The 25,363-nt window shown below is 40.7% G+C and overlaps 1 protein-coding gene across 1 annotated transcript; it reads left to right on the forward strand.

Annotated features, from left to right (window-relative positions):
* On the forward strand, positions 1-24,560 carry PVALB (parvalbumin). Its single transcript, XM_044300749.1, has 5 exons — positions 1-86; positions 10,636-10,709; positions 13,103-13,235; positions 21,055-21,164; positions 24,368-24,560. The coding sequence occupies exons 2-5, from the start codon at positions 10,649-10,651 to the stop codon at positions 24,394-24,396; spliced, it is 333 nt and encodes a 110-aa protein (XP_044156684.1). The 5' UTR covers positions 1-86; positions 10,636-10,648; the 3' UTR covers positions 24,397-24,560.
* Positions 24,561-25,363: the final 803 nt, after the last annotated feature.

The raw sequence follows: 25,363 nt of genomic DNA on the forward strand, positions 1-25,363 counted from the left end.
AAAGTATTTAAGAGGGAATCCTATCTAAGGGACACCTCACCGTTGCCTTATCTCAGCCCTTCCCACGGATCCTGATCCATCCCCAAGTGAGTACAAGGGGAGGTGGCTATGGGTAGAAGAGACTGGCTGTACATTGCTTTTGTCAGGACTAGCTTGAATCTATTGTCATTGGTGGAACTATTATGTAGTAGAATCACATTTATTGTGAATTGGGAATATATTACCTTTAAGTTGATGTTTGTAATGATCTTTGCAGTCTAATATGTGCTATTTGCAAAGTAGATCAAGTCAGAAACTTTTGGCCCAATTCAGCCATTGTGCATTTAATCGGAACATACATGGTTTGATGGTCAGAAAAACCATAACGTTTTTATGATATAAACCTGCTGCGCGATGTTCTCATGGGAAATTGAAGTGTCTGCTCACAGCTGTACTGATGGTGCCACCAGCATGCTAGGGGTCTATGTTCCATGAGATATTTCACTGATCATAGGTACTGTATCAGTGACCCATGCCAAAATGCATGACTGGCTTTAGTATATACATGTTCTGACAATGGCCCCTGTTAAGGGTGGAATATATTAGACACTAAGTCAAGAGTCAATTCTTGTAGTTAAAACAGGAAAAATGGACTGCCATAGGTATCTGAATAACTTTGACAAGGGACAAACTGTGATGGCTACACAACTAGGTCTAAGCATCTTCAAAACAGCAGGGCTTGTGGGGTATTTCCGACATGCAGTGCTTGGTATCTATTGTAAGTGGTCCAAGGAAGGGTTGTCAAGGCTCACTGAGTGGAGATTGAAAAATAGTCCTTCTGGGTCGATCCCACAGAGGAGCTAAAGTAGCACAGACTGATGGAATGGTTGGCTACAAGAGAAAGGTACGTATGGGGCTGTGTTTTTATTGTTAGGGCTGATCCTTTATATCGGGTGTGCAAAGGTCCTTTAGTCAACAATGCATACATGAACAGTAAAAAGATACAAGGAGTATCAATTACTGTATCTTTCAATATGGCATAAATGAACAGTAAAAAAGATACGAGGAGTATTAATTGTCTTTCAATATGGCAGACAATAAAAATATATTTCTTTGCTGCATAATAAATTAAAGGCTACACAGATTTTTCTGTGGCTGCATTTTACTAAACATTATGCAAATCTTCTATTAATGAGATAGAACCAATTGCAAATGCTTAAGTGATACTACAAACGTCTTTATGCATAAATAGTCTACACTACTTCTGAAAGTAGCATTAAGTAACAAGCATCTATAAATCAAACCTATGAGTCTAAAAGGTATCTAATGCATAATCTCTGGAAGCCAGCATGGAAAGCTGATCGTAGACAAAGTAATATTACATAAGTAAATACAGTCAGTATGCGTGTTCATGTTAATAAATGTCAACATGCTCCATTCTGTCAAATCAGGTCAATGGATCCCTATGGGGCGGAAATGTGTAGGCTCAGCAAATGTATTTAAATAATGACTAGAAGCTTTAACTAGCTCCTACAGATGATTCGTAATAAGATTACATGCCTGCTAGTGTTGTTTGATGCAGAATGATAACAGGACATTGGCTGAAACTATCAGCAGTAAATGACAGTGACAGATTTATGAGGGGGTGTCAATCAAGGAGATGGATGAGGAACACTTGAGTGTCAGCAAGGATCTGCTAAGAGAGCCATAAGTCTGGTCTAAATATGGACATAAAATACAGACTGTATAGCTGGCAGTCTTAGCGTTTTTGAAATTCAAGAAGTTTTGGAGCTGCCAAAAATTGAGCACAAGTGTTATATGAGGAACATTGAATTGGCTCGATTGCCTCCATTGCTACCAAGAAACCAACTTCAGAGAACCTAAATTCAACATATCTAATATGTATGTGACCACCATTGACCTCTACAGATCATCAATAATATAGTAATCACTAATGTGCTGACCTTGTGTAGTCTTCTGTCACCACCAGACTTTTTGAGCATTAGTCAAGGAAATCTTCATAGAAGTGATTCTAAAGATTAGAGTTATTTCACAAGATACATGCTGTGTCAAGAGTAGAGTATATGGTGGCATTTGTTCTTACTGATCTAGTTTAGTGGTATTTAGTAGTATTTAGTATTTCTCAACATTGGGAAGGACCCTCCAGTTATGTAATTGTTGATAACCCTAATCAAGCTACAATAAACCTAATAAAGCAGAGCAGCAGTTGACTTCTACATGAGCTCAAGCATCACTTGGCTTCAGGCAATGTCCATCCTGTTTTATCATCAGTTACTATAATTCATTATTATTGAAGGTTAACTGAAAATCATCCACAATTTTTTGCTTTTTTGTTGCATTTGGTATTCACATAACATTCGCCGATTACATCTACGGTAATTTTAGGTGTTCTCTAAGGATTCCGTATACATATATACAAATTCTAAGCAATAGTTTTATTAACACCTAATTCCACTCAAAACCTGGTCATTGAGATTTGAATACAGTTAACCTTAAACCCCACCTTTCCCCCAAGTCTTATTTCTAGGGCTCCAGGAAGCTATGATCTGTGTAGATCTGTACAGTGGGGAAATGACCTGCAGAACTAAGATAGTGAGAATAAGGTGGTCATTGGAAAATGTATTTTCTTCATTGACAAGAGCTTGACGTAACAGAGATGGAGTCCTTTAACACAAATCGATTGGTGCTCGTTTAAAGGGCCTTTACACAGGCTGATGCAAACTGAATGGAGGGATGAATGATCATTAATACGATTGTTTGTCCCCTCATACAGTTTACCTATTTTCAGCAACACATCCCCTGTTTACACAGGACAAACAAAAATTTTCACGGTTGCATGGAAGATCTGATCAGTTGACAAATGAGGTTTCACTTGTTTGTCAGCTGATTGTTAGGGTGTTTAGACAATATACTTTGCTACAAAATGACATTCCCAATCATCGGCCAAAGCAAAAAGGGGCTTTAAAGGGGATGTCTCATCTGAGATATTGGTGGCATATTGCTAGATACCTGCACTTATCTGCAGAACAGCAACCCCGAAGTAAGCAGAGAGCAGCCATGCATGAGAAGCCACACTCTATTAATTTCTATGGGACAGCCGAAAAAAGCCAAACACTGACTCGCTTATCTCCGGCAGTGAATAGAGTGGTGGCCATTCTCGACTATTTTCAGAACTCTCATAGAAATTAATGTAGAGCATGCCGAGCATACATGGTGCACTCTCCTTCATTTTTAGGGGCCCCTTTTGGCACCTATCTGACAGTGGGGGCATATCCTACTGATATGCCACCAATGTCTCAGATAAGACAACCCCTTTAAGGAGGCAATTTGTTTTAATCCTCCAGAGACATCATTCTGATAAGTAAAGGAAATGTTTCCCCCAGGCAATGGGGTGGTAAATCATCCACTGTTAGGATTCTATAGAAAAGCACCACAGAAGGACCCACCAAACTTTTTGGTATGGAGGAGCAAGATAGTAAAAAATAACACATTTTGCATAACTTTAAAGCAGAATTATTATTGAAAGGAAGGAAATTATATCTTATTAAAACATGAGCGCCGTGGAAAAAGGGGTCATTCCATTTTACTTGCCATGCAGAAGTGATGTGGCATTTTGACTATTATTCCATAACTCAGAAAGATAATTCATGGGTGGATTTGCCCTCAAGCTGCAATAGTCAAATGCCAATGAATTAGTTGAAAATGTACAACAATGGCCCAAACTTCCTAATAAAATCTTGTGCCTCAGCTCCGTATAAGCATAGGCCAATGAACAATGTACGAGAAGAGGCTGGGAAGGATTGCATGAGGGAGACAGACGCTAAAGCGTAATAACTGTCACATCCATCTATTTATCAACAGGATTAATGATCACTGCATTGTACATTACATGCCATCGCTATTAGTCCTGCCAAATGCTGCACCAGATACAATGCTCTGCGGCATCCACATAGATGTGATATTATATATATTTATAACTGTGAAGGCAATTTTATTTATTAAATTCTCTATATATATTTGATTTCTATTTAAAAAAAATGTATTTAAAGTGGGATGCTAGTCATTACTGTTTAACCCTCTACCACAAAAACTGGCAAAGCCTGCCTTTCGATCTGGTAACTTGCAGATGGTCTCAAATAGAAAGTATCCCGTGGTGCAAATCTAAGGGTTCATGGGCCCCTGACATAAAGTGAGGGTGTGAGAATAGTGGGTGAGAATATAATGAATTTTATTTTACATCCATAATACCCATGTCTTAATGAAAAATGTTTTATAGGTGCAGGGTGTTCTCAGGTTGGGTGTATTAAGCCTTTTCATAAATGTCAAAGCAGCACAGTGTGCTGATGAATTACTTATAGAACGACATCTTGTGCAAGTCTCGTATTCAAGCTCTTATGGAAGTGGATTAACTGTGCAGAAGACTAGTTTGAGGTATCACATAGCTAAAACAAGTGGTTGTTTCGGTAGAGGCAAGTCAACGGGCTAGTAAATAAACAAGTGTTATATGATTTTCCACCTGAATTGAATTCATATTTCACAATTCACAATTTTTCATTATCTCTATATGTAGGCAAAAAGTCCTCTTCAAAACTATAATGCATGTGGGAGACCAAGACTCCATTGGGTACATGGGTCAAGTCCGGCTAGCGTTTATGGATAGCGTTTAAATGGCATGGACAGTAATAATGACTTTCTATGTTTCGAAGTCCAGTGGTTAGCCCTAATCACTGACTGACTGCCATCTTTGTATGCATAGTCATGCAGGACCGGCTGTCGGTCACTGATATGACCACCTACTGGACTCCTAAGCATAGAAAGAAGAGAGATTTAAGTGAATAAATTACAAGTTTTACTTTTCCCATAAAACTATATAGCAATCTGCTCCTCCTGCTCTATCATAGGCTGTTGGTAGATGAAAGAACATTTTTTTGGTAACAGGTTCCCTTTAAGAGGAAGGACAAGGCGTTTAAGGATATGTATTCCTGCACTTGACATGTTACTATATAAAATAAAATCAGGAGGGTTCTAAAACATGGTTCCTTCAAATTTTGCCAAGTATTTCCCGTTACAGATTTTAGACATAATAGGATATATGAGATAGAGTGGAGAGGTTAGACGAGGTCTATATTGCTGCTAATACTCCATAAATACACAGCTCACGTCCCAGGTGCTAGTGGTCTCAGCCAGAGAAAGAGTGATGACAACACAGAATATGGGAGGGGGTAGGAGGATTCAGTTACGGGTGAGCCTGGATGCAGCCAGTGTCCTGCACTGTCAGCAAGTTGTAAAGGAAAAAAATTCATCTTGGCAGATACAATGAGATCCTCAGTATCCCTCCCTGGTGTGAATCATACTTGGCCACAGAGGAATGGCTCTCTGCTAACCCAGGAGATGGTCAGCACTTGTGTATTTCATGGACAATCCTGACATTATAACGAAGTGTCAATGCATTTCCCACCATGTTCGTTAGACTTACTTAGTAATCTGACCAGTTTATCTACTAGTCAGGGAAATGTCACTATAGCTGTAATGAGTTTTCTCTATATACTGTGCTTTGCTTCTTCATCACTTATTTCCCATCTAGAATGAGCAATTTGCACATCATGGAATATTTAGGAAACAAAAGCTCCCCTTGACCAAGAGTAATTTTTGCTTATCAAAAGGACACAGTCCAACCATGGAAACCCTTTTGCTTAGAAATATTAGAGATATGAATGCCACAAGTATACCTTGGTATTCCCAATGTGGTACAGTGCCCAGGGTTAGACTGCTGCATCCATGGAATGGTCTTACTAAACGACTTCAGAGCTATCCTCTTACACCCAGGCTAGAAAACCTTTTTCATAACTGCATTGCAGCATATTAATGTAATGTTGAACTATGCAATCTGCACTGTGGTGCCAGCAGAATTGGGCAACCACTGACTTAAGGAATAGGAAGGTACATGCAGTTGATCCTTATCAGTAGTGATGAGCGGCAGGGGCTATATTCGAATTCACGATATTTCACAAATATTTGGGCGAATATTCGTCATATATTCACAAATTCGAGATTATTTTCTTGATTGCAAAAAATCGGCAATGTAATATTTGCAGCATGCGCGCGAAATACAGGCGTGGGTAACTTTTGCTACATTTTCCGAGGTGCTAAAAGTTTCCTGAGACTGGAGAAAATGGTTGGCACGGCAGAACATTAGAATGGCTTTATATGCCGTTAGAGTGCTCCAATATATTCACGATTGCGCTAATCGGCACTAATGATGCAAATATTTTGGTGCAATACGTTAAACTTCACATTTTAGCAGGTCTGCATATATGTATGGACAGCAGAACCTATTACACTACCTAACACACTACACTGCAACAGCTACACTATATCAGGAGCTAACCTGCACTGACTATCTCCCACTATCTGTATTATTTATATAAGCTATCTAACTATCTATCTAATGTAGGGTGGAAAGCACAGAGCACAGCAATGTCTCTCTCAGAACTTAAAAAAAAACTGTAGAAATGGCTGCTGGGGAGTTTCTTATATAGAAGGGGTAGGCAGCTTTCCTATTGGTTGCTAGGGACGTTGCTAAGCTCAGACAAAGAAATTGCAGCCTTCTCATTGGCCCACAAGCAAGAAGGGAGGTTACTGATGAAAAAAAAATCTCGATATTCGAAATTACTAATATATATCACTATATTCTAAATATTCGCGAATTCTCTAAATGCCGATATTCACCATTAATAGTCGCAATTCGAATATTTGCGCCCAACACTTTTTATCAGTATATCAATTGATAGAGTCCAGACGATAGAAGGAAAAGATTCTACATGGCTGCATTGCAACCTGGGTCGCCACAAAATACCTTAGCTCAATAATGCAGTTAGACTTTGTTGCCTCAATTACAGACGTGGACAAAATTGTTGGTACCCTTTGGTCAATGAAAGAAAAAGTCACAATGGTCACAGAAATAACTTTAATCTGACAAAAGTAATAATAAATTAAAATTCTATAAATGTTAACCAATGAAAGTCAGACATTGTTTTTCAACCATGCTTCAACAGAATTATGTAAAAAAATAAACTCATGAAACAGGCATGGACAAAAATGATGGTACCCCTAGAAAACACAGAACATAATGTGACCAAAGGGACATGTTAATTCAAGGTGTGTCCACTAATTAGCATCACAGGTGTCTACAACCTTGTAATCAGCCATTGGGCCTATATATATGGCTCCAGGTAATCACTGTGTTGTTTGGTGATATGGTGTGTACCACACTCGACATGGACCAGAGGAAGCAAAGGAAAGAGCTGTCTCAAGAGATCAGAAAGAAAATTATAGACAAGCATGTTAAAGGTAAAGGCTATAAGACCATCTCCAAGCAACTAGATGTTCCTGTGAGTACAGTTGCACATATTATTCATAAGTTTAAGATCCATGGGACTGTAGCCAACCTCCCTGGACGTGGCCGCAGGAGGAAAATTGATGACAAATCTAAGAGACGGATAATCCGAATGGTAACAAAAGAGCCTAGAAAGACTTCTAAAGAGATTCAAGGTGAACTTCATGCTCAAGGAACATCAGTGTCAGATCGCACCATCCGTCGTTGTTTGAGCCAAAGTGGACTACATGGGAGACGACCAAGGAGGACACCATTGTTGAAAACGAATCATAAAAAAGCAAGACTGGAATATGCCAAACTACATGTTGACAAGCCACAAAGCTTCTGGGAGAATGTCCTGTGGACAGATGAGACAAAAATCGAAGTTTTTGCCAAGGCACATCAGCTGTATGTTCACAGACGAAAAAATGAAGCATATCAAGAAAAGAACACTGTCCCTACTGTGAAACATGGAGGAGGCTCTGTTATGTTCTGGGGCTGCTTTGCTGCGTCTGGCACAGGGTGTCTTGAATCTGTGCAGGGTACAATGAAATCTCAAGACTATCAAGGAATTCTAGAGAGAAATGTACTAGCCAGTGTCAGAAAGCTTGGTCTCAGTCGCAGGTCATGGGTCTTGCAACAGGACAATGACCCAAAACACACCGCTAAAAACACCCAAGAATGGCTAAGAGGAAAAAATTGGACTATTCTAAAGTGGCCTTCTATGAGCCCTGACCTCAATCCTATTGAGCATCTTTGGAAGGAGCTGAAACATGCAGTCTGGAAAAGGCACCCTTCAAACCGGACACAACTGGAGCAGTTTGCTCATGAGGAGTGGGCCAAAATACCTGCTGAGAGGTGCAGATGTCTCATTGACAGTTACAGGAAGCGTTTGATTGCAGTGATTGCCTCAAAAGGTTGCGCAACAAAATATTAAGTTAGGGGTACCATCATTTTTGTCCATGCCTGTTTCATGAGTTTATTTTTTTACATAATTCTGTTGAAGCATGGTTGAAAAACAATGTCTGACTTTCATTGGTTAACATTTATAGAATTTTAATTTATTATTACTTTTGTCAGATTAAAGTTATTTCTGTGACCATTGTGACTTTTTCTTTCATTGACCAAAGGGTACCAACAATTTTGTCCACGTCTGTACTATAGACTGGGTAGCCTTGCACATCTCAAAGAAACGGTAATAAAAGGGTTGTAGATCAGCTCCTTGATTTCATGACATATATCCATTTCCTGACGGATTCCACTGTCACTTCCGATCTTGGTAAGTCATTATTAAAGATACCAAAAATTTCTGTATAATAGGCCATTCTCATTCTCACTGATTCCCCCAGTGCTGCCGTTCTGATGCCTACTGGGTACCCATTTGTCGCTGGTTCTTGGTTGCATCTCAATACGTATAAATTGCATCTGCTCAGCAAATCACTGACTTCAGCGGTGACCAGTCTTAGCCAGTGATTGAGCGGGCATCTCTAGGCAATTCCTGCAAAGACCATCATGGACCCAGTAAGCATCAGTATGCAAGTGACATTGGTGAGTAAGTGTGAGTATTCCTTGTATTATTTTTTTATCCTACTTTGAGGGCGTCTCCATATTTTTCCCCCTTGGACAGCCCCTTAAATGGAATGGCTTTACCATTTGGCCTCCGTCAAAATTGTTTCTATGCATGAACGATGGAAAGCATATATGGTTTAGGGTACAGGATCTGGACAATGTTCTGGCAAGAATAAGGGTGGTTTCACACTAGCATTAAAATTGTCTGGGAAGATATTCTGGCAGAGGAACAGCCTGCCGGAATTCATCATATCTGGCATAGGCTGAAAGGGCCCGGAGCACCACCAGGCCCCACTGACTATAATGTGACCCAGTGTAACACAAATTACTGCCCCAAAAGCTGGCCCTCTCTGGTGGCCATCAATAACTACTGTAGCATCTTCTGTCCTCCTCCTCCAGTTGTCTATGAAGCAGAGGGATTAGGGGGTGAGGTGCAGGCCACAGCAGTTGAATTCAGGAGGGCATGTTTTGTCGCTAGCTGGGTACATGAGTACCTAATTCTCACATCGTTAATTACTGTTTAGAGCTCATTATGTACCGGACCAGTGGCAGAGAGGAGGACTTGGGTGGTCCCCTGGGGCATTGGCCCACTGGGAAATGTCCCTGTAGGGTCTATGGCCAATCCACCCCTAGACCCAGCAGGGATCTGTCCTGTTTCCAGCATTAGAGCCGGGATTCAGCTGGACAAAAAACTGTGTTTGTAACAGTTTACGAGTATGTCCAGCCGAATTCTGGAAACAATGGACTAGCCTTAGAATAACTAGAGTAGGTAATGACAGGTTTAGGTCATTTTGCCTCAGAAAATGTATAAAATGCACATATTTTTGTTTATTAGCACTTTACATGACACTGGTATTGCACTCAGGGAAGTCCGATGCCACATAGTTACTGGAGGCAGCTATGGCTGCAGGGGTATTCACCTTACCTGACATAAGTCATTTAACTGCAATGCAGGTATGGCTATAATAAACCATATGTTATCCTTTATAATTCTGATCTACAACAATTAGCTGAGTGCAGGGTAGGGTGAAGGAATGATTTACTTGACCCAGGGTGTTAACCCTTTAAAACTCTCTCTTAAAGATATTTTTCTAATATTAAAGCCTAGCGTGCTTCATGAGTTAATATCTAAGAGACACGTGTCTAGCTGTGGCTATGCAGTGTTTAGGAGGAATACCAGCAAAATAGAAAAAGGCTCTGCCAGTGGTGGATTATATGCAGTATGATAACATATAGTCAGTAGAGCCTTTACTGCAAAATTAAGAACCAAGTAAGACTAATCAATGAAGAGAAAAATCTCTGCTGTGCTTTGCTGTAGCTGCAGGAAGAAAATGATTTATTCTAAGAGCATACAAAGCTTATCAGTATAAACTATAGGAGGCTAAGATAGCATTTAACCCTCTTGTGCCATCTGTAGAATGACAATATATTGGGGAACCTTCCCTGCTATATCAAGCACCTGAGCTTTATATGCAGAGGATGAGGATAATGTGACATTGGTAAATTCTCAGGTGACTGGCGTATTGCCCCGTGGCTTTTAGCCAGCAGTTTCACCCTCAGCAAGTCACCCCCTCCCTTAATACTTGGAGTTTGCGTGCCTGCAAATAGCTGCAGTCAGGTCGGCTGCCCCTTGGAAGTGATGAGTCCAGCAGAACATAGCCTGCATCTCAGTCTGTCCCATTCTCTTGCAGATTCAGAGCCGCAATGTCTATGACTGACATACTCAAGGCTGAAGACATCTCAAAGGCTATGGGGGCCTGTTCAGGTAGGAGAAGTTATGCTGTGTGTGTGAATGCCTGGGAGGAATTAAACCATATTTCCCCCATAAAATTGGCGTAAATATGAGAATTTACAGGAGCGTTTAATGTCCTGTTTTAATATGACAACTACCTCTCCTACAGCAAAGTTTAAAAAAAGGCCTTTAATGGCCACCTGGCACTGCTGAGATTTGGAAATTGTTTCCTATTGTTAGTATTATCGAAATTTGCTATTGATTTTAAATACTTTGCATGACTTTTGTATAATACTTATAACTTTTAGCTTTTGTTTCAAAAATTACAATATTCCTTTTAGAAGAGGAGTGACCTTGTTCAACCCCTCTAAAGCTCAAATCTTTATTGCCCAAGCGCATGGTTCCCTCCCCTCCTCAGTCTTTCCATCTTATCTCCTTTCTGCTCTGCGCTCTTTTCTGCTGACTTGTGCATCTGAGCCCCCGACCTGACGTCTCTTCCCTTATTCTTTTATGGCAATCTCTCCATCTGTCCTTCACGACTGGTTATGCCCGTATAAATCTGCAAAAAAGTGAGACGTTAGAGCGTCTTCACTCTAAAGGAACATCTGATTAACATCTTTATATCACAGAAAATTGCAGCCTGAGGGACACCCAACTGTATTGTTCCTTGAAAGCAATTAGAGATAAAATGATGCTAGCGTCCTAACCGGCCCGGATTATGATATGCTGTAAATTGTCTCATCTAAAATACTGTTCCTCCTCGTGTAATCTGGCGCATGACATTTAAAAGATCTACATAAATAAGTACATCTGGCAATCGTCCCATAGGCAGAAAATGGAATTACTATGAAAAAATATAATACATAAAGGAAAATTCACTGCACATTTTATTGGAGTCCAGTCCCTTTTTCATTGTCCTGTTACTGCATAATCACGCAATACAGTGGCTTCTCCGATCTTCTATTAGACAGAGCCCTATTATATGTTTCTCTTGCTGCATGCACTGAAATCAATAGACACCCATGGAAATTTCTTTCTAGAGCATGCTCATTGCACTACCCCTGTAAGAAAGGTGATTTCAGCAATCCCAATGATCTCAGTAGTAGGTAATGTGCAATTTCAAAAAACTCTTTCATTAAATGCTTCAGGGTGCTGCCACCAGGAGAGAAAGTATAAAGGGCAGATACAATCTTTCAACTTTTATTTTTTTTAATCCACTCCTTTTTTTTGGCTTTAAAAACTGCATCAGGAAACCTGAATGTGTGGCAGCACCCTTATGTTTCAATTTCCATAATTCAATGATCAACCTGTATATGGGAATCTTTATTGAAGGGCAATTGAAACAAGTGATGATCTAACATACGATATGATCACAAAAGGATCCCAACAAGTGATTTATAACATTGATTATTCATAGCTATATTTTTCTTCAAAGCATGCAATGGGAATATACTATGTGTGTGTGTGTATATATACATATATATAAATATATATATATATATATATATATATATATATATATATATACTCTCACCTTTACAGCATATGTGCTAACCTATTCATGCCCTATCACACCAGATAAAACACTTAGAAATAAATGGAGATTTAAATGTCTCATGCTTGGCTTTAGCTATTTTGTTCATGAAATGGCTCTCATTGAAATCTATGGTAATATGGAAACGGTTTATAGATTGCTGACCTGCAAGATAAAGCTCTGTGAATCAAGATCCATAAATAACTACAGAGAACATTTCTCATTATGCTATTCATAAATATATAACTGACATATCTTACAATTGAGAAAAGGACGTTAGTCACTGTACTTTCACACAATTTCATTTCACCATTGAGAATGGTTAATTACCAAATTTCTAAATCATTTCATTAAAAAAAAATCTGCCTGAATCCACCTAAACAAAGCTGTAAAGCCATGGCCACTATGGGTCTTACTTCCACCTAACTTACAGTCCACTGTCTGTTGTTAGACTAGATCCTGCTCAGGGAACAGACACACAGAAGATGTTTCATAGGAAATGGGGGCTTGTCAGAGCTAGCTGAGCTCCTGAGCCTGATAGAACTGCTTCTGAAGAGCAGAGAAGCTCCTGTATGTCTGTAAGTCTGATCTCTCCCTCTAACATAGTGGGAAGTAAGGGAGGTGAGGTAATTGCACACAGTACTTAAAGATTCAACAGATGGGAGACATCCCTGCTTGTGAGAGAAATGTATCTAGCTGTGCAAGTGAAACAGGGAATAATATAACACAAAGACATTAGGGAGGCCCCAAAAAGACCTATTCCTTCACAGTTATGATTTTACAATGAATCACAGCCATTATGCAAACTTTCTTTCAAAAAACTCAGGTGCACTTTCAGCAAATTAATCAAAAGGATCACATTAGCAGTTCTTTTTTTCATATTTAAATCCAGCTCCTGATTCATTTAACCACAAGAAATTCTTTGAGATGGCTGGCCTAAAGGGCAAGAGTAAAGAATCCATGATACAAGCATTCAAAGTGCTGGATCAAGATAACAGTGGATTCATAGAGGAGGACGAACTTTGGTGAGTAATTGAACATGTGTCTGTCTGATTTAAATGAGCTCTTAACAAGCTCTGCCTCTAATGCCACCAGATGTAAGGCAGCTATCCTATAAGTCAATGTCTGCAGATGAGGTGCTGGCTTATTTAATATCCAAGTCATGTCACAAGGCTTATTTTAAGAGCTGAACATTGACTTATAGGATAGCTGCCTTACATCTGGTGGCATTAGAGGCAGAGCTTGCTAAGAGCTCATTTACAAACCTTCCCTCCCAGAATTCCATGGCCTATGAGTCTTCTCACACTGATTAAGGTGCTCTCTCCCTAAGAAGAGTTAGTTTCCCCCTTTGTCTGATTTTAAAAACCATTAGTTTCACAGGAGTGGACCTAGCAATGTCTACAGACTAGAGATGAGTGAATAGATTCATCTCAGTAAGCAGAGTTCTGCATCTGCGACGGGGGGTAGCAGAAGCTCAGGACACTCTCCAGCCTCTTCATTGACAAGGCCTGCCCTAACAATCTCTTGACTGCTCTACTGGTCCAAGTAGCAGCACAAACACATAGGGGGTCTTTTATTAATATTTATCAAAGCATTTTAGATGCTGGTCTTAATAACCCTTTGCACTGGTGGTGGATCCATTGAAGTTATGTAGAGGCACTGGCCTCTACACATGTTCTGCGCATCCACCACCAGTCAAAATTTAAGCCAGCGTCCTTGCTAGCTTAAATTTAGACCATTTTCTATGCCTAAAACAGGTGCAGAAAATTCACTGTTCATGTCACATTCCATTTTTTAGACCTGTCGTGTGTGGGTAAAAATGATAAATTACGACGCAAATAAACTTTGTCCAGGCAGGACTATATAACAAAAATTTACTCACCGAAATGTTCATTTCCTGTAGTCCGTAGGCAGCACAATAACAAATGGGATGTTAGTCCCCTAGATACAACCAAAGAGACAGATATTAGCAATAACACTTAATTAGTCAATTACTCAATTATACCTCCTATAAAGGTCAGACTCAGTGAACCACACATTGTATTTGTATGCAGCAAGAAAGGTTTATTAAGGATGGGAAAGCTGTGCTGCCTACAGATTACAGGAAATGAAAATTTCGGTAAGTACATTTTTGTTTTCCTGGACGTCCTACGGCAGCACAATAACAAATGGGATTTGTACAATAATGAGATCAGGAAAGGAGAGAAGACGCCAGCTTTAGCACTCTTTTGCCCAAAAAGCCCCTTCTGCTTGTAGCATATCCACTCTGTAGTTCTTCGTAAATGTGGAACTTGAAGACCAGGTAGCTGCTGAGCAGATTTGCTGGATAGATACTTGGCCCAATTCCACCCAGGATGTGGCGGTTGAGTGAGTAGAGTGTGGCTTTATTTGTAGAGGACACATAAGATCACTGAGAGCATAAAGTTTTTGGATGGTTGATCGTATCCATCGTGCTAAGGTTGCTTTGCTAGCTTTGCGCCCTTTGTTTGGGCCTTGATGCTGAACAAACAGACTCTCTGTGGATCTGAAGGGCTTAGTTCTTTCCACATATGTCAGAACTGCTCTCCTAACATCCAATGTGTGCAGAGTCTCTTGCTCCATGTCCTGAGGATCAGGATATAGAACAGGTAGAGCGATTTCCTGGTTAAGGTTGGCACTGGATGCCACCTTCGGAATAAAACCTGGCATTGTACAAAGTACCAGACAGTCCCTTTGATCTCTCAAATAAGGCTCTTTGTAAGATAATGCATGTAGCTCACTAATTCTCCTGGCTGTGGTGATAGCTACTAAAAATAGTTTTTAGAGAGAGCCAGTGTATTTGGGCCTCTTGCAAAGGTTCAAATGGGGGTTTGGCCAATGCTGTAACCACTACAGATAAGTCCCTGGATGGAAGAGGAGGTTGGACTGTAGGATTTAGGATGTTCAAGGCTCTGAAGAAAGACCAAATTAGACTGTGATCAAAGACTCTTCCTTGCAGTTGCTCATTAATAGCAGTAAAATGTACCTTTAAGACTACTTTCACACTTGCGTTTAGGTGCGGATCCGTCTGGTATTTGCACAGACGGATCCGCACCTATAATGCAAACGCTTAGATCCGTTCAGAACGGATCCGTTTGCATTACCATGAACAAAAACAAAAAAAAATGTTTTTTTTTTTTTTTTTCATGGTAATGCAAACGGATCCGTTTTGACTTTACATTGAAAGTCAATGGGGGGCGGATCCGTTTGAAAATTGAGCCATATAGTGTCAAATTCAAACGGATCCGTCCCCATTGACTTCCATTGTAAGTCTTGATGGATCCGTTTGCCTCCGCACGGCCAGACGGACACCCGAACGCTGCAAGCAGCGTTCAGGTGTCCGCCTGCTGAGCGGAGCGGAGCCCAAACGCTGCCAGACTGATGCATTCTGAGCGGATCCGCATCCACTCAGAATGCATTAGGGCTGGACGGATCCGTTCGGGGCCGCTTGTGAGAGCCTTCAAACGGAACTCACAAGCGGAGCCCGGAACGCAAATGTGAAAGTAGCCTAAGGTGTTTAGTTTGAGACCTTTTTTCACACCATCCTGTAGGAACTGAAGGACACTGTTTCTGTGTCTGCTGAATTGACTGAACACCATTTATTTTAACTTTTACTGTATTATGCTTTTTAGCTAATAAGATTGTATAGATCACCTCTGTGGGGAGGCCTAGGTCGAGTAGTTTTTGCCGCTCAGCCTCCAGGTCGTAAGATGTAATGTTTGCAGATTGGGATGTGTCATCCCCTGCTGAGTTAGAAGGTTTGGCAGTAACGGTAGTTTCCACAATCTGCCCCCTAAGAGGGTCATGGCTAGAGAGAACCAAGCTCTGCGAGGCCAAAATGGAAGAACTGCTATAACTTCCGCCAGGTCCTGGATCGTCTTTTTCAGCGCTTTCATTATCATTGTGAATGGGGGGAAAACATAGACCAGCTCTTGTTTCCAGTTGACTGAGAGACCATCTATTCCCATCGACTGGTGAGATTGGTAGAGGGCACAGAACCTTTTTACCTTGGCATTGTGTTGTGTTGCCATAGCATCCAGGGTCGGCTGACCCATCTGCTTCACCACTTGTTTGAAAACCTTGGTTTTCAGACTCCACTTGCCCGGGTGGAGTTTCCCTCTGCTAATACAATCTGCCATTATGTTGAGAGTCCCTTTGATGTGTATGTCTGATATGCCTGCTGTATGAGTCTGCCCAATTTATCAATTGTCTGCACTCTGCCGTTAACTGGGGACTCCTGTTACTGCCTTGTTTGTTGATATAATAGATGGTCGTCAGGTTGTCTGACTGGACTTGAATGTGACAACTGCTTAGGTGATCTTGGAAATGTAAGAGAGCCCGTCTGACAGCTCTCATTTCCTTCATATTGGATGACATTGGCATGTCCTCCGGATTCCATCTCTTTTGAATCCACATGTCCTCTACATGGGCACCCCAATCCCAAGAGGAGGCATCCATGGTGAGGCTCTTCCGCACTTGAGGAATCATACTCTTCCCACTGGTTAGGCGAGATGGCATGAGCCACCACTTTAGATCTTGTCGAGTGGCTGGAGAGATGAGTAGAGCTTTGTCCAGAGTGTTTTGTGACTTGTTCCATACTGACAAGATATTGTTTTGTAGGGGCCTGATATGAGCTTTGGCCCAAGGAACAGCGTCTATTGATGAGGTCAAGAGACCCAAAATTTTCATGGCATTCCTGACAGACATCTTTGGATGAGTAATGAGAAGACAAATTTACTGGATAATCTTTTGTATTCTTGGTGTGACAATCTAAAGTTCATCTTGCAAGAATCTATCACAAACCCCCAAAATGTTATTATTTGAGTCGGCTCCAGGTGGGACTTTTTTGTGATTTATCAGGAACCCGTGCTGTTGTATCAGAGAAGTGGTTGCTTTCAGGTCTTTCCTCAGCTGATCTCTGGAGGATGCTCTTATTAGCCAGTCGACTACATATGGTACTACTGAGATTCCCCTCAGTCTGAGGGCTGCTGACAGGACTACTGTAATCTTTGTAAACGCACAAGGTGCCGATGATATCCCAAAGGGGAGACATGTAATCTGAAGGTGTCTTGTCCCTTTGGGTGAACATTATGCTACTCTCAGATACTTTCCATGCTTGGGGAGTATAGGTACATGTAAGTAGGCGTTCGTCAGGTCTATCTTTGCTAGGTAGTCTTCTTTTTGTAGGAGGTCTATTACTGTCCGGATCGTCTCCATCTTGAACTTCCATTTCACAAGGTATTTGTTGAGAAAGGTCAGATCTATGACTAACCTCCATTTGTTTCCTGGCTTCAAAACTGCAAATACTTTTGAGTAGACTCCTTTTCCTTTTTGCCAACTGGGAACATCTTTCAATGCCCCCTTTTTTACAAATTCTTGAATTAATATAGGAATAACAGAATCTTGTGTCCTGTTGAGGAAAAAACGATCTGGAGCAAACTTTCTGAATTCTAGAGAATATCCTCTCTATATGATTGAAGTTACCCAGCCGTCTGATGAGGTTTTTGACCACTGCGGAAATTTTTTTTGTAGTCTTGCGCCTACTCGTACTGTTTTTTTTCTGGCATCATAGGAAAGTAGGTTTCTGTTCAGCACCCTTCTTTTTGAAGAAGGTTCATTGATCTCTTCCTCTGGATCTTCTCTGATGATCAGCCTCTCTATTTCTTCTGAATCTCAGGGATCTTCTCCTTTCATTACGAAAGGATCTAAAATGGTTAAACTTCCTCTTGTACTCTGGAAATTTAACACCTTTCCCTTCGTTTAGAGATTCCAATATTTTTTCCAGCTGAGGTCCAAACAATGAACCGGACTGTAAAGGTAGATTGCAGAAGTGATTTTTGGACAGGACATCCCCAGGCCACTGTTTTATCCATAAGCCCCTTCTGGCTCATTTAGACAAGGCCATAGAGCTTGAGGCAAATTTTGACACATCTAACGGCGTATCACACAGGAACTCAGAGGCTGATTTGATTAATGGAATATTTGCTAAAATCTTTTCTCTTGAAACCCCTTCCTCCAAATCAAGATTAAGCTGACTGATCCAGATACGAAGTGCTCTGGCCACGGGGATAGAAGCTAATGCTGCTTTACAACTGGCGGCTAAGGAAGCGTAAGTTTTTTTCAACATGGACTCTGCCTTTCTATACAATAGGATCTTTTAATAAAGATGCTTCTTCAGAAGGAAAAAACGCTTTTTTTGAAAGCCTTGAAACTCTAAGGTCTACTTTAGGGGTTTTAGCCCAATCCTCTGTGAATTTCTCATCCAATTTATACACATTTATAAATCTGGCGCCTGTGTTAGATTTCTTTTCATGCCTATCCCAATCTTGCTGGAGCCATTCCTTCAGCACAGGATGACTAGGGAAAACCTTGTTACTGCAGTGTGGACAATAAAAGTTTTTCTATTTTTGCCTTATTATCAACATTTTTGTCTGATTCTACAGTCTTTTTACAGCTTTTAATAGAGCATTAACTTTCTCTTTATGCAATAAATAATATCCCTTAGAGTCATCACAATCCGAATCCTCTGAAACTATTTCCCCTTCAGAGACAGATGAAGGATCTCAGACCCAGAAGCCACATGTGTGGGAGAAACTGTAGATTTTTTTCTAGGTTCTTTAGATTTATGTGTACATTTAGCTTGTTCAAAAATGTCAGCTAATTGGCCTTGAAACCAGGTGAGAAAATCTCCAGCTTGAGACTGTATAGATGATGATTGGCTTTAACAATTAGTACATAAATCAGATGAGTTATCAACAGGCAGGGGTTGCTGGCACTTTAAACATAGTCTGTGTCTGTTTTTACTCTTTCTTTTCCTGCTGGCTTCATTAGGAGAAGACATCTGTGCAAGAAAACAGAGCAACTGTGGCAGAAAACACACATCACAGTAATGCACCTTCCTTACCTCAGTAAGCAGAGAGGATGGCAGGCTGGTAGAGCGTGCTAGGGGTACAGCGTGCAGGAGGTTTATAGCCTGGGAAAACCCAGTGGCGTGCGGCGTCTCTCTGCGCACGGCTCCAGCTCTCCTGGCCGTAATGCACGTGCGTCGGATCGCGAGCAGAGGTCCAGCTGATCCGTCCCACCTTCTCCTTGCAGCGCTTGTACAAGCTGTTTACAGACCGGTATTTTACCAGTAAACTGGAATATAACCACAGTCCCAGCTATATTATGTGACCAGGGTGCAAAACAACCACTTGGTACACCTTCAGGTCGAGGGACAGGGAACTCCCCATGTATACAACCTGGGAAACTTCTGAAAATCAAATAGGATGCAAGCACCCAGAGTCCTTGTCTCTTCAGTACCTAGAGAGAAAAACTAAATACAATGTGTGCTTCACTGAGTCTGACATTTATAAGAGGTATAATTGAGAAATTGACTAATTGTTATTGCTAATAAATCTGTCTCTTCGGTTGTATCTAGGGGACTAACATCCCATTTGTTATTGTGCTGCCGTAGGACGTCCAGGAAATATATAAATATATATATATATATATATATTATGAACCAACAATACACGTGCCTAAAATCTAAAAGTTTTTTCATAAATGATCTATTCTTTTTTGCCACTAACCTTACTATCTTTCTCAAAGCCAGTCAAATAGGTTGCTACATACATATCAATCAACTACAATGGACAGAGCTAAAGGCAAGAATCCAATCCCCCCCTTTACTTAATAGAAGGGGGGTAGCGTAGTCCCCATTGCACTTTTGCACTTGGCTACAAGAGGCAGTAGAATCTACTGCCTTTTGTTCCCAAGTGCAATAGGGCAATGGGGGTTATGCTATCCCCACTTTTTAGACAGTTGGGGGACTATCAGAGATATACACCTCAAAAAAGTATTCTTAACTGTGAGCAACAGTTTTGACTTCACATCTAGAAATACTGACTACTGACTTGATAATATATCAGTATATCAGTATTCAAAATACTTTGCTGTACTCTTCATGAGTACTTACCTTGAGTTACTGTACATGATGTCTTATTATGTACTCAGGCTAAATTAAAGGGTCTTTCCAGAAATACAATATTGACAACCAATCCGACAAAAGAGGTCTTCAATATCAGATCAGTGGGGGGCCGACTCCCTGCACACCCAATGATCATCTGTTTTCAGCTGCCAATGTGATCTAATATTGATGACCTAGTCTTCAATGTTGCACCCCAGGAAAACCCCTCTAATCCACATTGAATTCACCCAATGTCATGTTCCTATATATTGTAAGATTTAGATACACTAAATGCCACATTACTATACAACCGCCCAAAAATTGATAATTCTCACAGACTAACTATTCCAAAACATTCTAAAAGAAGAATTCTTAAGCCGGCCATACACTTTAGCTATTGACCAGGAGCTGATTTGGGTGAATGCTATTCCTCCCAACCCCCATTGACATGAACACTTTACTCAGCCGAGCAGTCATGTGTTCTCAGTAGTAATAGGGGAGTTAGCCACCGCCAGAAACATCAACCATCTGTCAGGACCCCAAAAAACACTTTAAGATGGTTGGCTGGTTCCACCGTAATCACAGGGTTCAGCCGACATTCATCTAATGGCCACTTCATGCACATAAAAAAGCATTACCAACTAGTTTCTCCACATAACAATTTTAGCAATAAAATAATGGAGTTTGAGTTTTGGGTAATGGGGTGTAATCATGTTGGGGTATCACTATGCATTGACACATATTGCTTGTAACTGTACCTACTCTAAATGCAGCCATATCATAACTGATAAATTATGTAATAATAATGTAATAATAACATTTACATATGTTCAGAATGTTAAAATTACTTTTGTGTAAATGATTTCCCCATTCTCCAGTCTTATATTGAAAGGCTTTGACCCTAAAGGCAGAGTTCTAACGGCCAAGGAAACTAAGGACCTTCTTAATGCCGGTGACAAAGATGGAGATGGTAAAATCGGCATGGATGGTAAGTGTCTGATAAAATAAGAAAGTGTCTATAGGGTATATGAGGTATCTGTGTATCTACTCAATATCACAACTGCTCTCTCAATGTGGTCCAGTATCCAGTATCTCACTAAGGAGATACCAGTTATGGCAAAAATATCCAAATCTTTACAATGCCTATTTACTCTACACATAAATGGGTATTCCTATCATAGACATTTATGGCATATCCATGCTGATATCCATACTTGCTTTCTGATTGCTTATGCCATCTCTTCACTTGCAGTGGCCTCACAACCAGAAAGGATGGGGGTCAGGGGACCTTCTTCTGCAAATAGATGCAGGTATCAGAGGGAAGAGTCGCATTTATCAGACATTTATTGAATATCCTGTGGATATGTCATACATCTCTATGATGCGAATACCCCTCCAGCCGATTTGTATGGAGTCTCTCAACTAAGGTCAATGGAGTCTCCTAGACTTCTGCTAGAAGGCTGGAGAAAATGAATGTGAGAATTAAAACTTTTCCCGATTCTATGGTGAACCACAAGGTAAGAAGAACCAGAACTATCTATCATCTTCCCTCATCTCCATGGGGATTTCTGCACTTTAGCAAAAGCAGTTCTAGTCCCCCACTTTCAGTGACAGCCGGGAATCCCAAGGAGAAGACAGAAGCAGTTTATTACTGCCTCTGGATTCTCCTTTCCTTGATGCACAGCACTCAATAAGTGCTATGAAGTGCCACTTCTTCTATTGTGCCCAGATTTTCTTAGGCATAGAAGAGCTACAGGGTCTTAGTGGACCCTGATCAGCTCTGCCTATGCAACTTGATTTCCCCTGTAAGTTGGGCACATTTGGATGCTCCATTTACAGTGGAAAAGTGCAACTACATCAGGTATTTTAATGACCTCTTTACATATTATGCAGTTTTCACAAAATAAAACTAAAAGAGAAAACAAGGTCTCTAAAAGCATTTAAAAACAAAAGTCAGAAAAATTATTTAGTTTGTCCAACAAATAAAAAAGTTAGAACCGTTAAACCACCAAGTGCGCTAAAGCACAAAAAAGTGTCTGGTCATTGAAGGGGGCTGTCCCACAAAAAACATTCTATATTTTTTTAAACCATAATCTGAATACTTCATGTAACTGTATGTAATTTAAAATTTAGAATGTCCACTGCCACAGCATTTTCTCTGCTTACCAAGCACAGCGTTTCAATGGGGCTGAGCTGCACCTAGACTATGTGACCAATGTACGTGAGGTTACATGACCTTGGAAAATCTGGAGAAGGCTGTGGTGCTACTGCGTGCGCCGGTGCCTTCTCAAATAGCTGATCGGCGGGGTACTGGGTGTCGGACCCCGACCGATGAGATACTGATGACCTATCCAGAGGATAGTGATAACAGTGTTCAGAGCAGCACTCGATACCGTGAAGACATACGCTGAAATGCATCAGCCTATCACAACCTCAGATCCACTTTGGTCATCCGAACAGTGAAGAAAAACAAGTTGACGGCAGCATCTCCAGAAACAGAATTTTTTCAAAGTGGGTCCATATGACACATGTGCAAAAATCACCAATAAGGTGCTGCAATGTTTCGGCTAGCAAATAGCCTTTGTCAAGCATACATACAGAGTAAATTAAAAGAATATAAATACCATACAAAGTACCGCCCCTAGGTGGCTTCAACCAATAGTGATCACATATTATAAAGACAAACACCTGTTCATTAACATCCACCAATAAGGTGTATAATTCATGTGCATGTCCCCTCAATAGCCCAATAAAAAAAAGACCATGATTAATTACCTTGGTGGTAGCCTCCGGAACGCCCGCATCATGCATACCGCCATTAGCGTCCCTCTAATCCAAACGCGCATGCCCAGATCTTCCACCTATTAGTGTAGTGATACCTAACAGTCACATTTTCAGTCAGTGGTCACCTGACCAACCACATCATCAAAGGAGCGATCACCTGACCGGACACATGACCGCATCACCTATCTTCTCTGCATACGTGCTTGCAAAGTGTGTCTGACTCACCATGGAGATCGGGTCACGTGTTGTTATCCACACTCATGTGGCCACAAAAAACGTCTCCATTACCATAGAAGCTAATAAAAATATCTACAAGGGATCTATACCGAAACCATCGGTAGATCAACCTTGTGTAGTCAAACATTACAATTAAGGGGCATGTATCTGCAAGTATTCGAGATGTACAAAAATTGAGCTATAAAAATTTGCGCTGAAAACTTTTGTGTATGCATGGCTGGCCTTCCGAGTGCTTTATCTCCAATCTAAAAAAGAAGAAAAATTTGAAAACGGTTAAAAACAACTTAATAGTTACTGGATTGGCTGTATACTGGTAATGACAAATTAATCTATGCCACTCATATTAAATTCAATATTCAAACCATGAGGTTGTAATGTTCACAAAGTAGAGATCCACTTCAGTTCCTTCTTTCTTAAAATCATCTCTCTGTCGCCCCCTCTTCTCAATTTGCCCGAAATCTCAATTGGTTGACTGAGTGGCCTCTTTCCACAAAATGTCTAGCAACTAGTTTATCAAGCATCCTTTTCCGAATCGTACTTTTGTGTTTATTGATTCTTTCTCTAATTTCCATAGTTGTCTCTCCAACGTACGTCAAACTACATGGAAACTGTATCATGTAGACCACGTCCTTGGATCTACATGTATAGTATCCATTAACTCTGTACACAAATCCTGTATATGGGTGTAAAAAAGTGTCATGTTGCCGCATCCCAGACATGGGAAATTGCCCTTTTTTTGCGGCGCTAGAAACGTTTGTCCCTCATCTCGTACACTCCCAATGTCAGTCTTAACGAGTCTGTCTCTCAGGTTGCTATTTCTCCTAAACGACATCAGTGGAGCAACTCCAAATTCAGACAGTATAGTGGTAAAATAGGGGTGACACTTAAGAAAGAATGGCATATTCTGCAGAAAGGCTTACCATCCATTACTGAATTTGGTACCATCTACATCTGATGGTAGTCTGTTCCAAGAGTGTGACATCATCAGTAGCTACATGTTGAGGTTCATCAGATAGATTTAGTTAATATTCATGTGTTTTATAATTACTTTGCCTTGGATCAGGACTATAAAGAAGACATAAGACAATAGTAGAAGAACATAATTGATAGCATCAATGCTTGCATTGAGTTCCTTTCCTCAGACTGACATGCTCTTGTCTTTGTTCGCAGAGTTCGCAAACTTGGTGGCAGAATCCTAAGCAAGAGAAGCTCTGTAGTAATTTTAGCAAAGCCTTTCCCCTCTTTGGACACCAATTTATTTATTGCTCCCGTTTTATACTCCACCTCTGGTCCCTGCCTCCTGGATCTCCGTGCTGGAACAAAGCGTAACAAAATGCAATAAAGGGCAAAAACATCCCAGAAACTAAAGCCTCTGTTTGACTGCCTTCATTATCAGTTTATATTTTTGTTGGGTTATCTCATTTTAGTGTGGTTTTAGGATTTATTGAGGGCACCCTTAAACGTGTTGTCACGCATTCAATCCTCGGGATAGGCTGGGGTTCCACACCCTGCATCCCCACCAATCAGCTGTTTGAGTGTAGCTCCATAATCGGAAGTCAGTGCCAAAAGTACACAGCACCATAAAATGTAGTGAAGGGAACTCATTACTACAGCACTGAAGTCAATGGTAACAAGCTCCCTCCACTACAAGCTTGACAGTCCTGTATAGCCCTGGCACTGGAGCTACACCCTAACAGCTGATCGGTATGGGTGTCGGGTGTCAGACCCCCACCGATCAGCTAGGGATGGCCTATCCTGAGGATAGGTCATCACTTAATAAAAACTGGACAACCTTTTTTAAGGAGTTCTACTGTAAAAGTATTCAATTTCCAATGAAGTAGTGAATCACTTTTTAACTAATAATTATTACAATTTTAAGGCCTCTATAGTTGCCAGCAGTCCCAAAGTTTCAGAGACAAATTTAGCTTGTCCCAGACTAAAAATGGGAATATGTAAGCCATAACCAAAAGTGGGTGCTCTGGGCTGGTTTGGGGGCATGTCTAGGGAGGACCTTAAATGCCCCAAATCTACCATCAGAAATGTTGGTAAGCAGGGTCGGACTGGCCCAACAGAGTACCATCATGTGGGCCCAAAATATGACAAAAATGGACCCCTAATAAAACAGTGCCCTTAAGGTCCTACATATACAGAGGATGGGCCCTCAGA

Source organism: Bufo gargarizans, chromosome 7 (genome assembly GCF_014858855.1).
Source record: "Bufo gargarizans isolate SCDJY-AF-19 chromosome 7, ASM1485885v1, whole genome shotgun sequence".
In the NCBI taxonomy this organism is placed as follows: Eukaryota; Metazoa; Chordata; class Amphibia; order Anura; family Bufonidae; genus Bufo; species Bufo gargarizans.

Bases quoted from the DNA above. Each gene is read 5' to 3' on its own strand.
- PVALB (XM_044300749.1), top strand. From the start codon at position 10,649: ATGTCTATGACTGACATACTCAAGGCTGAAGACATCTCAAAGGCTATG. The intron at 10,710-13,102 runs GTAGGAGAAGTT...ATTTAAATCCAG, and splicing joins GGCTATGGGGGCCTGTTCAG to CTCCTGATTCATTTAACCAC. The intron at 13,236-21,054 runs GTGAGTAATTGA...CCCATTCTCCAG, and splicing joins ATAGAGGAGGACGAACTTTG to TCTTATATTGAAAGGCTTTG.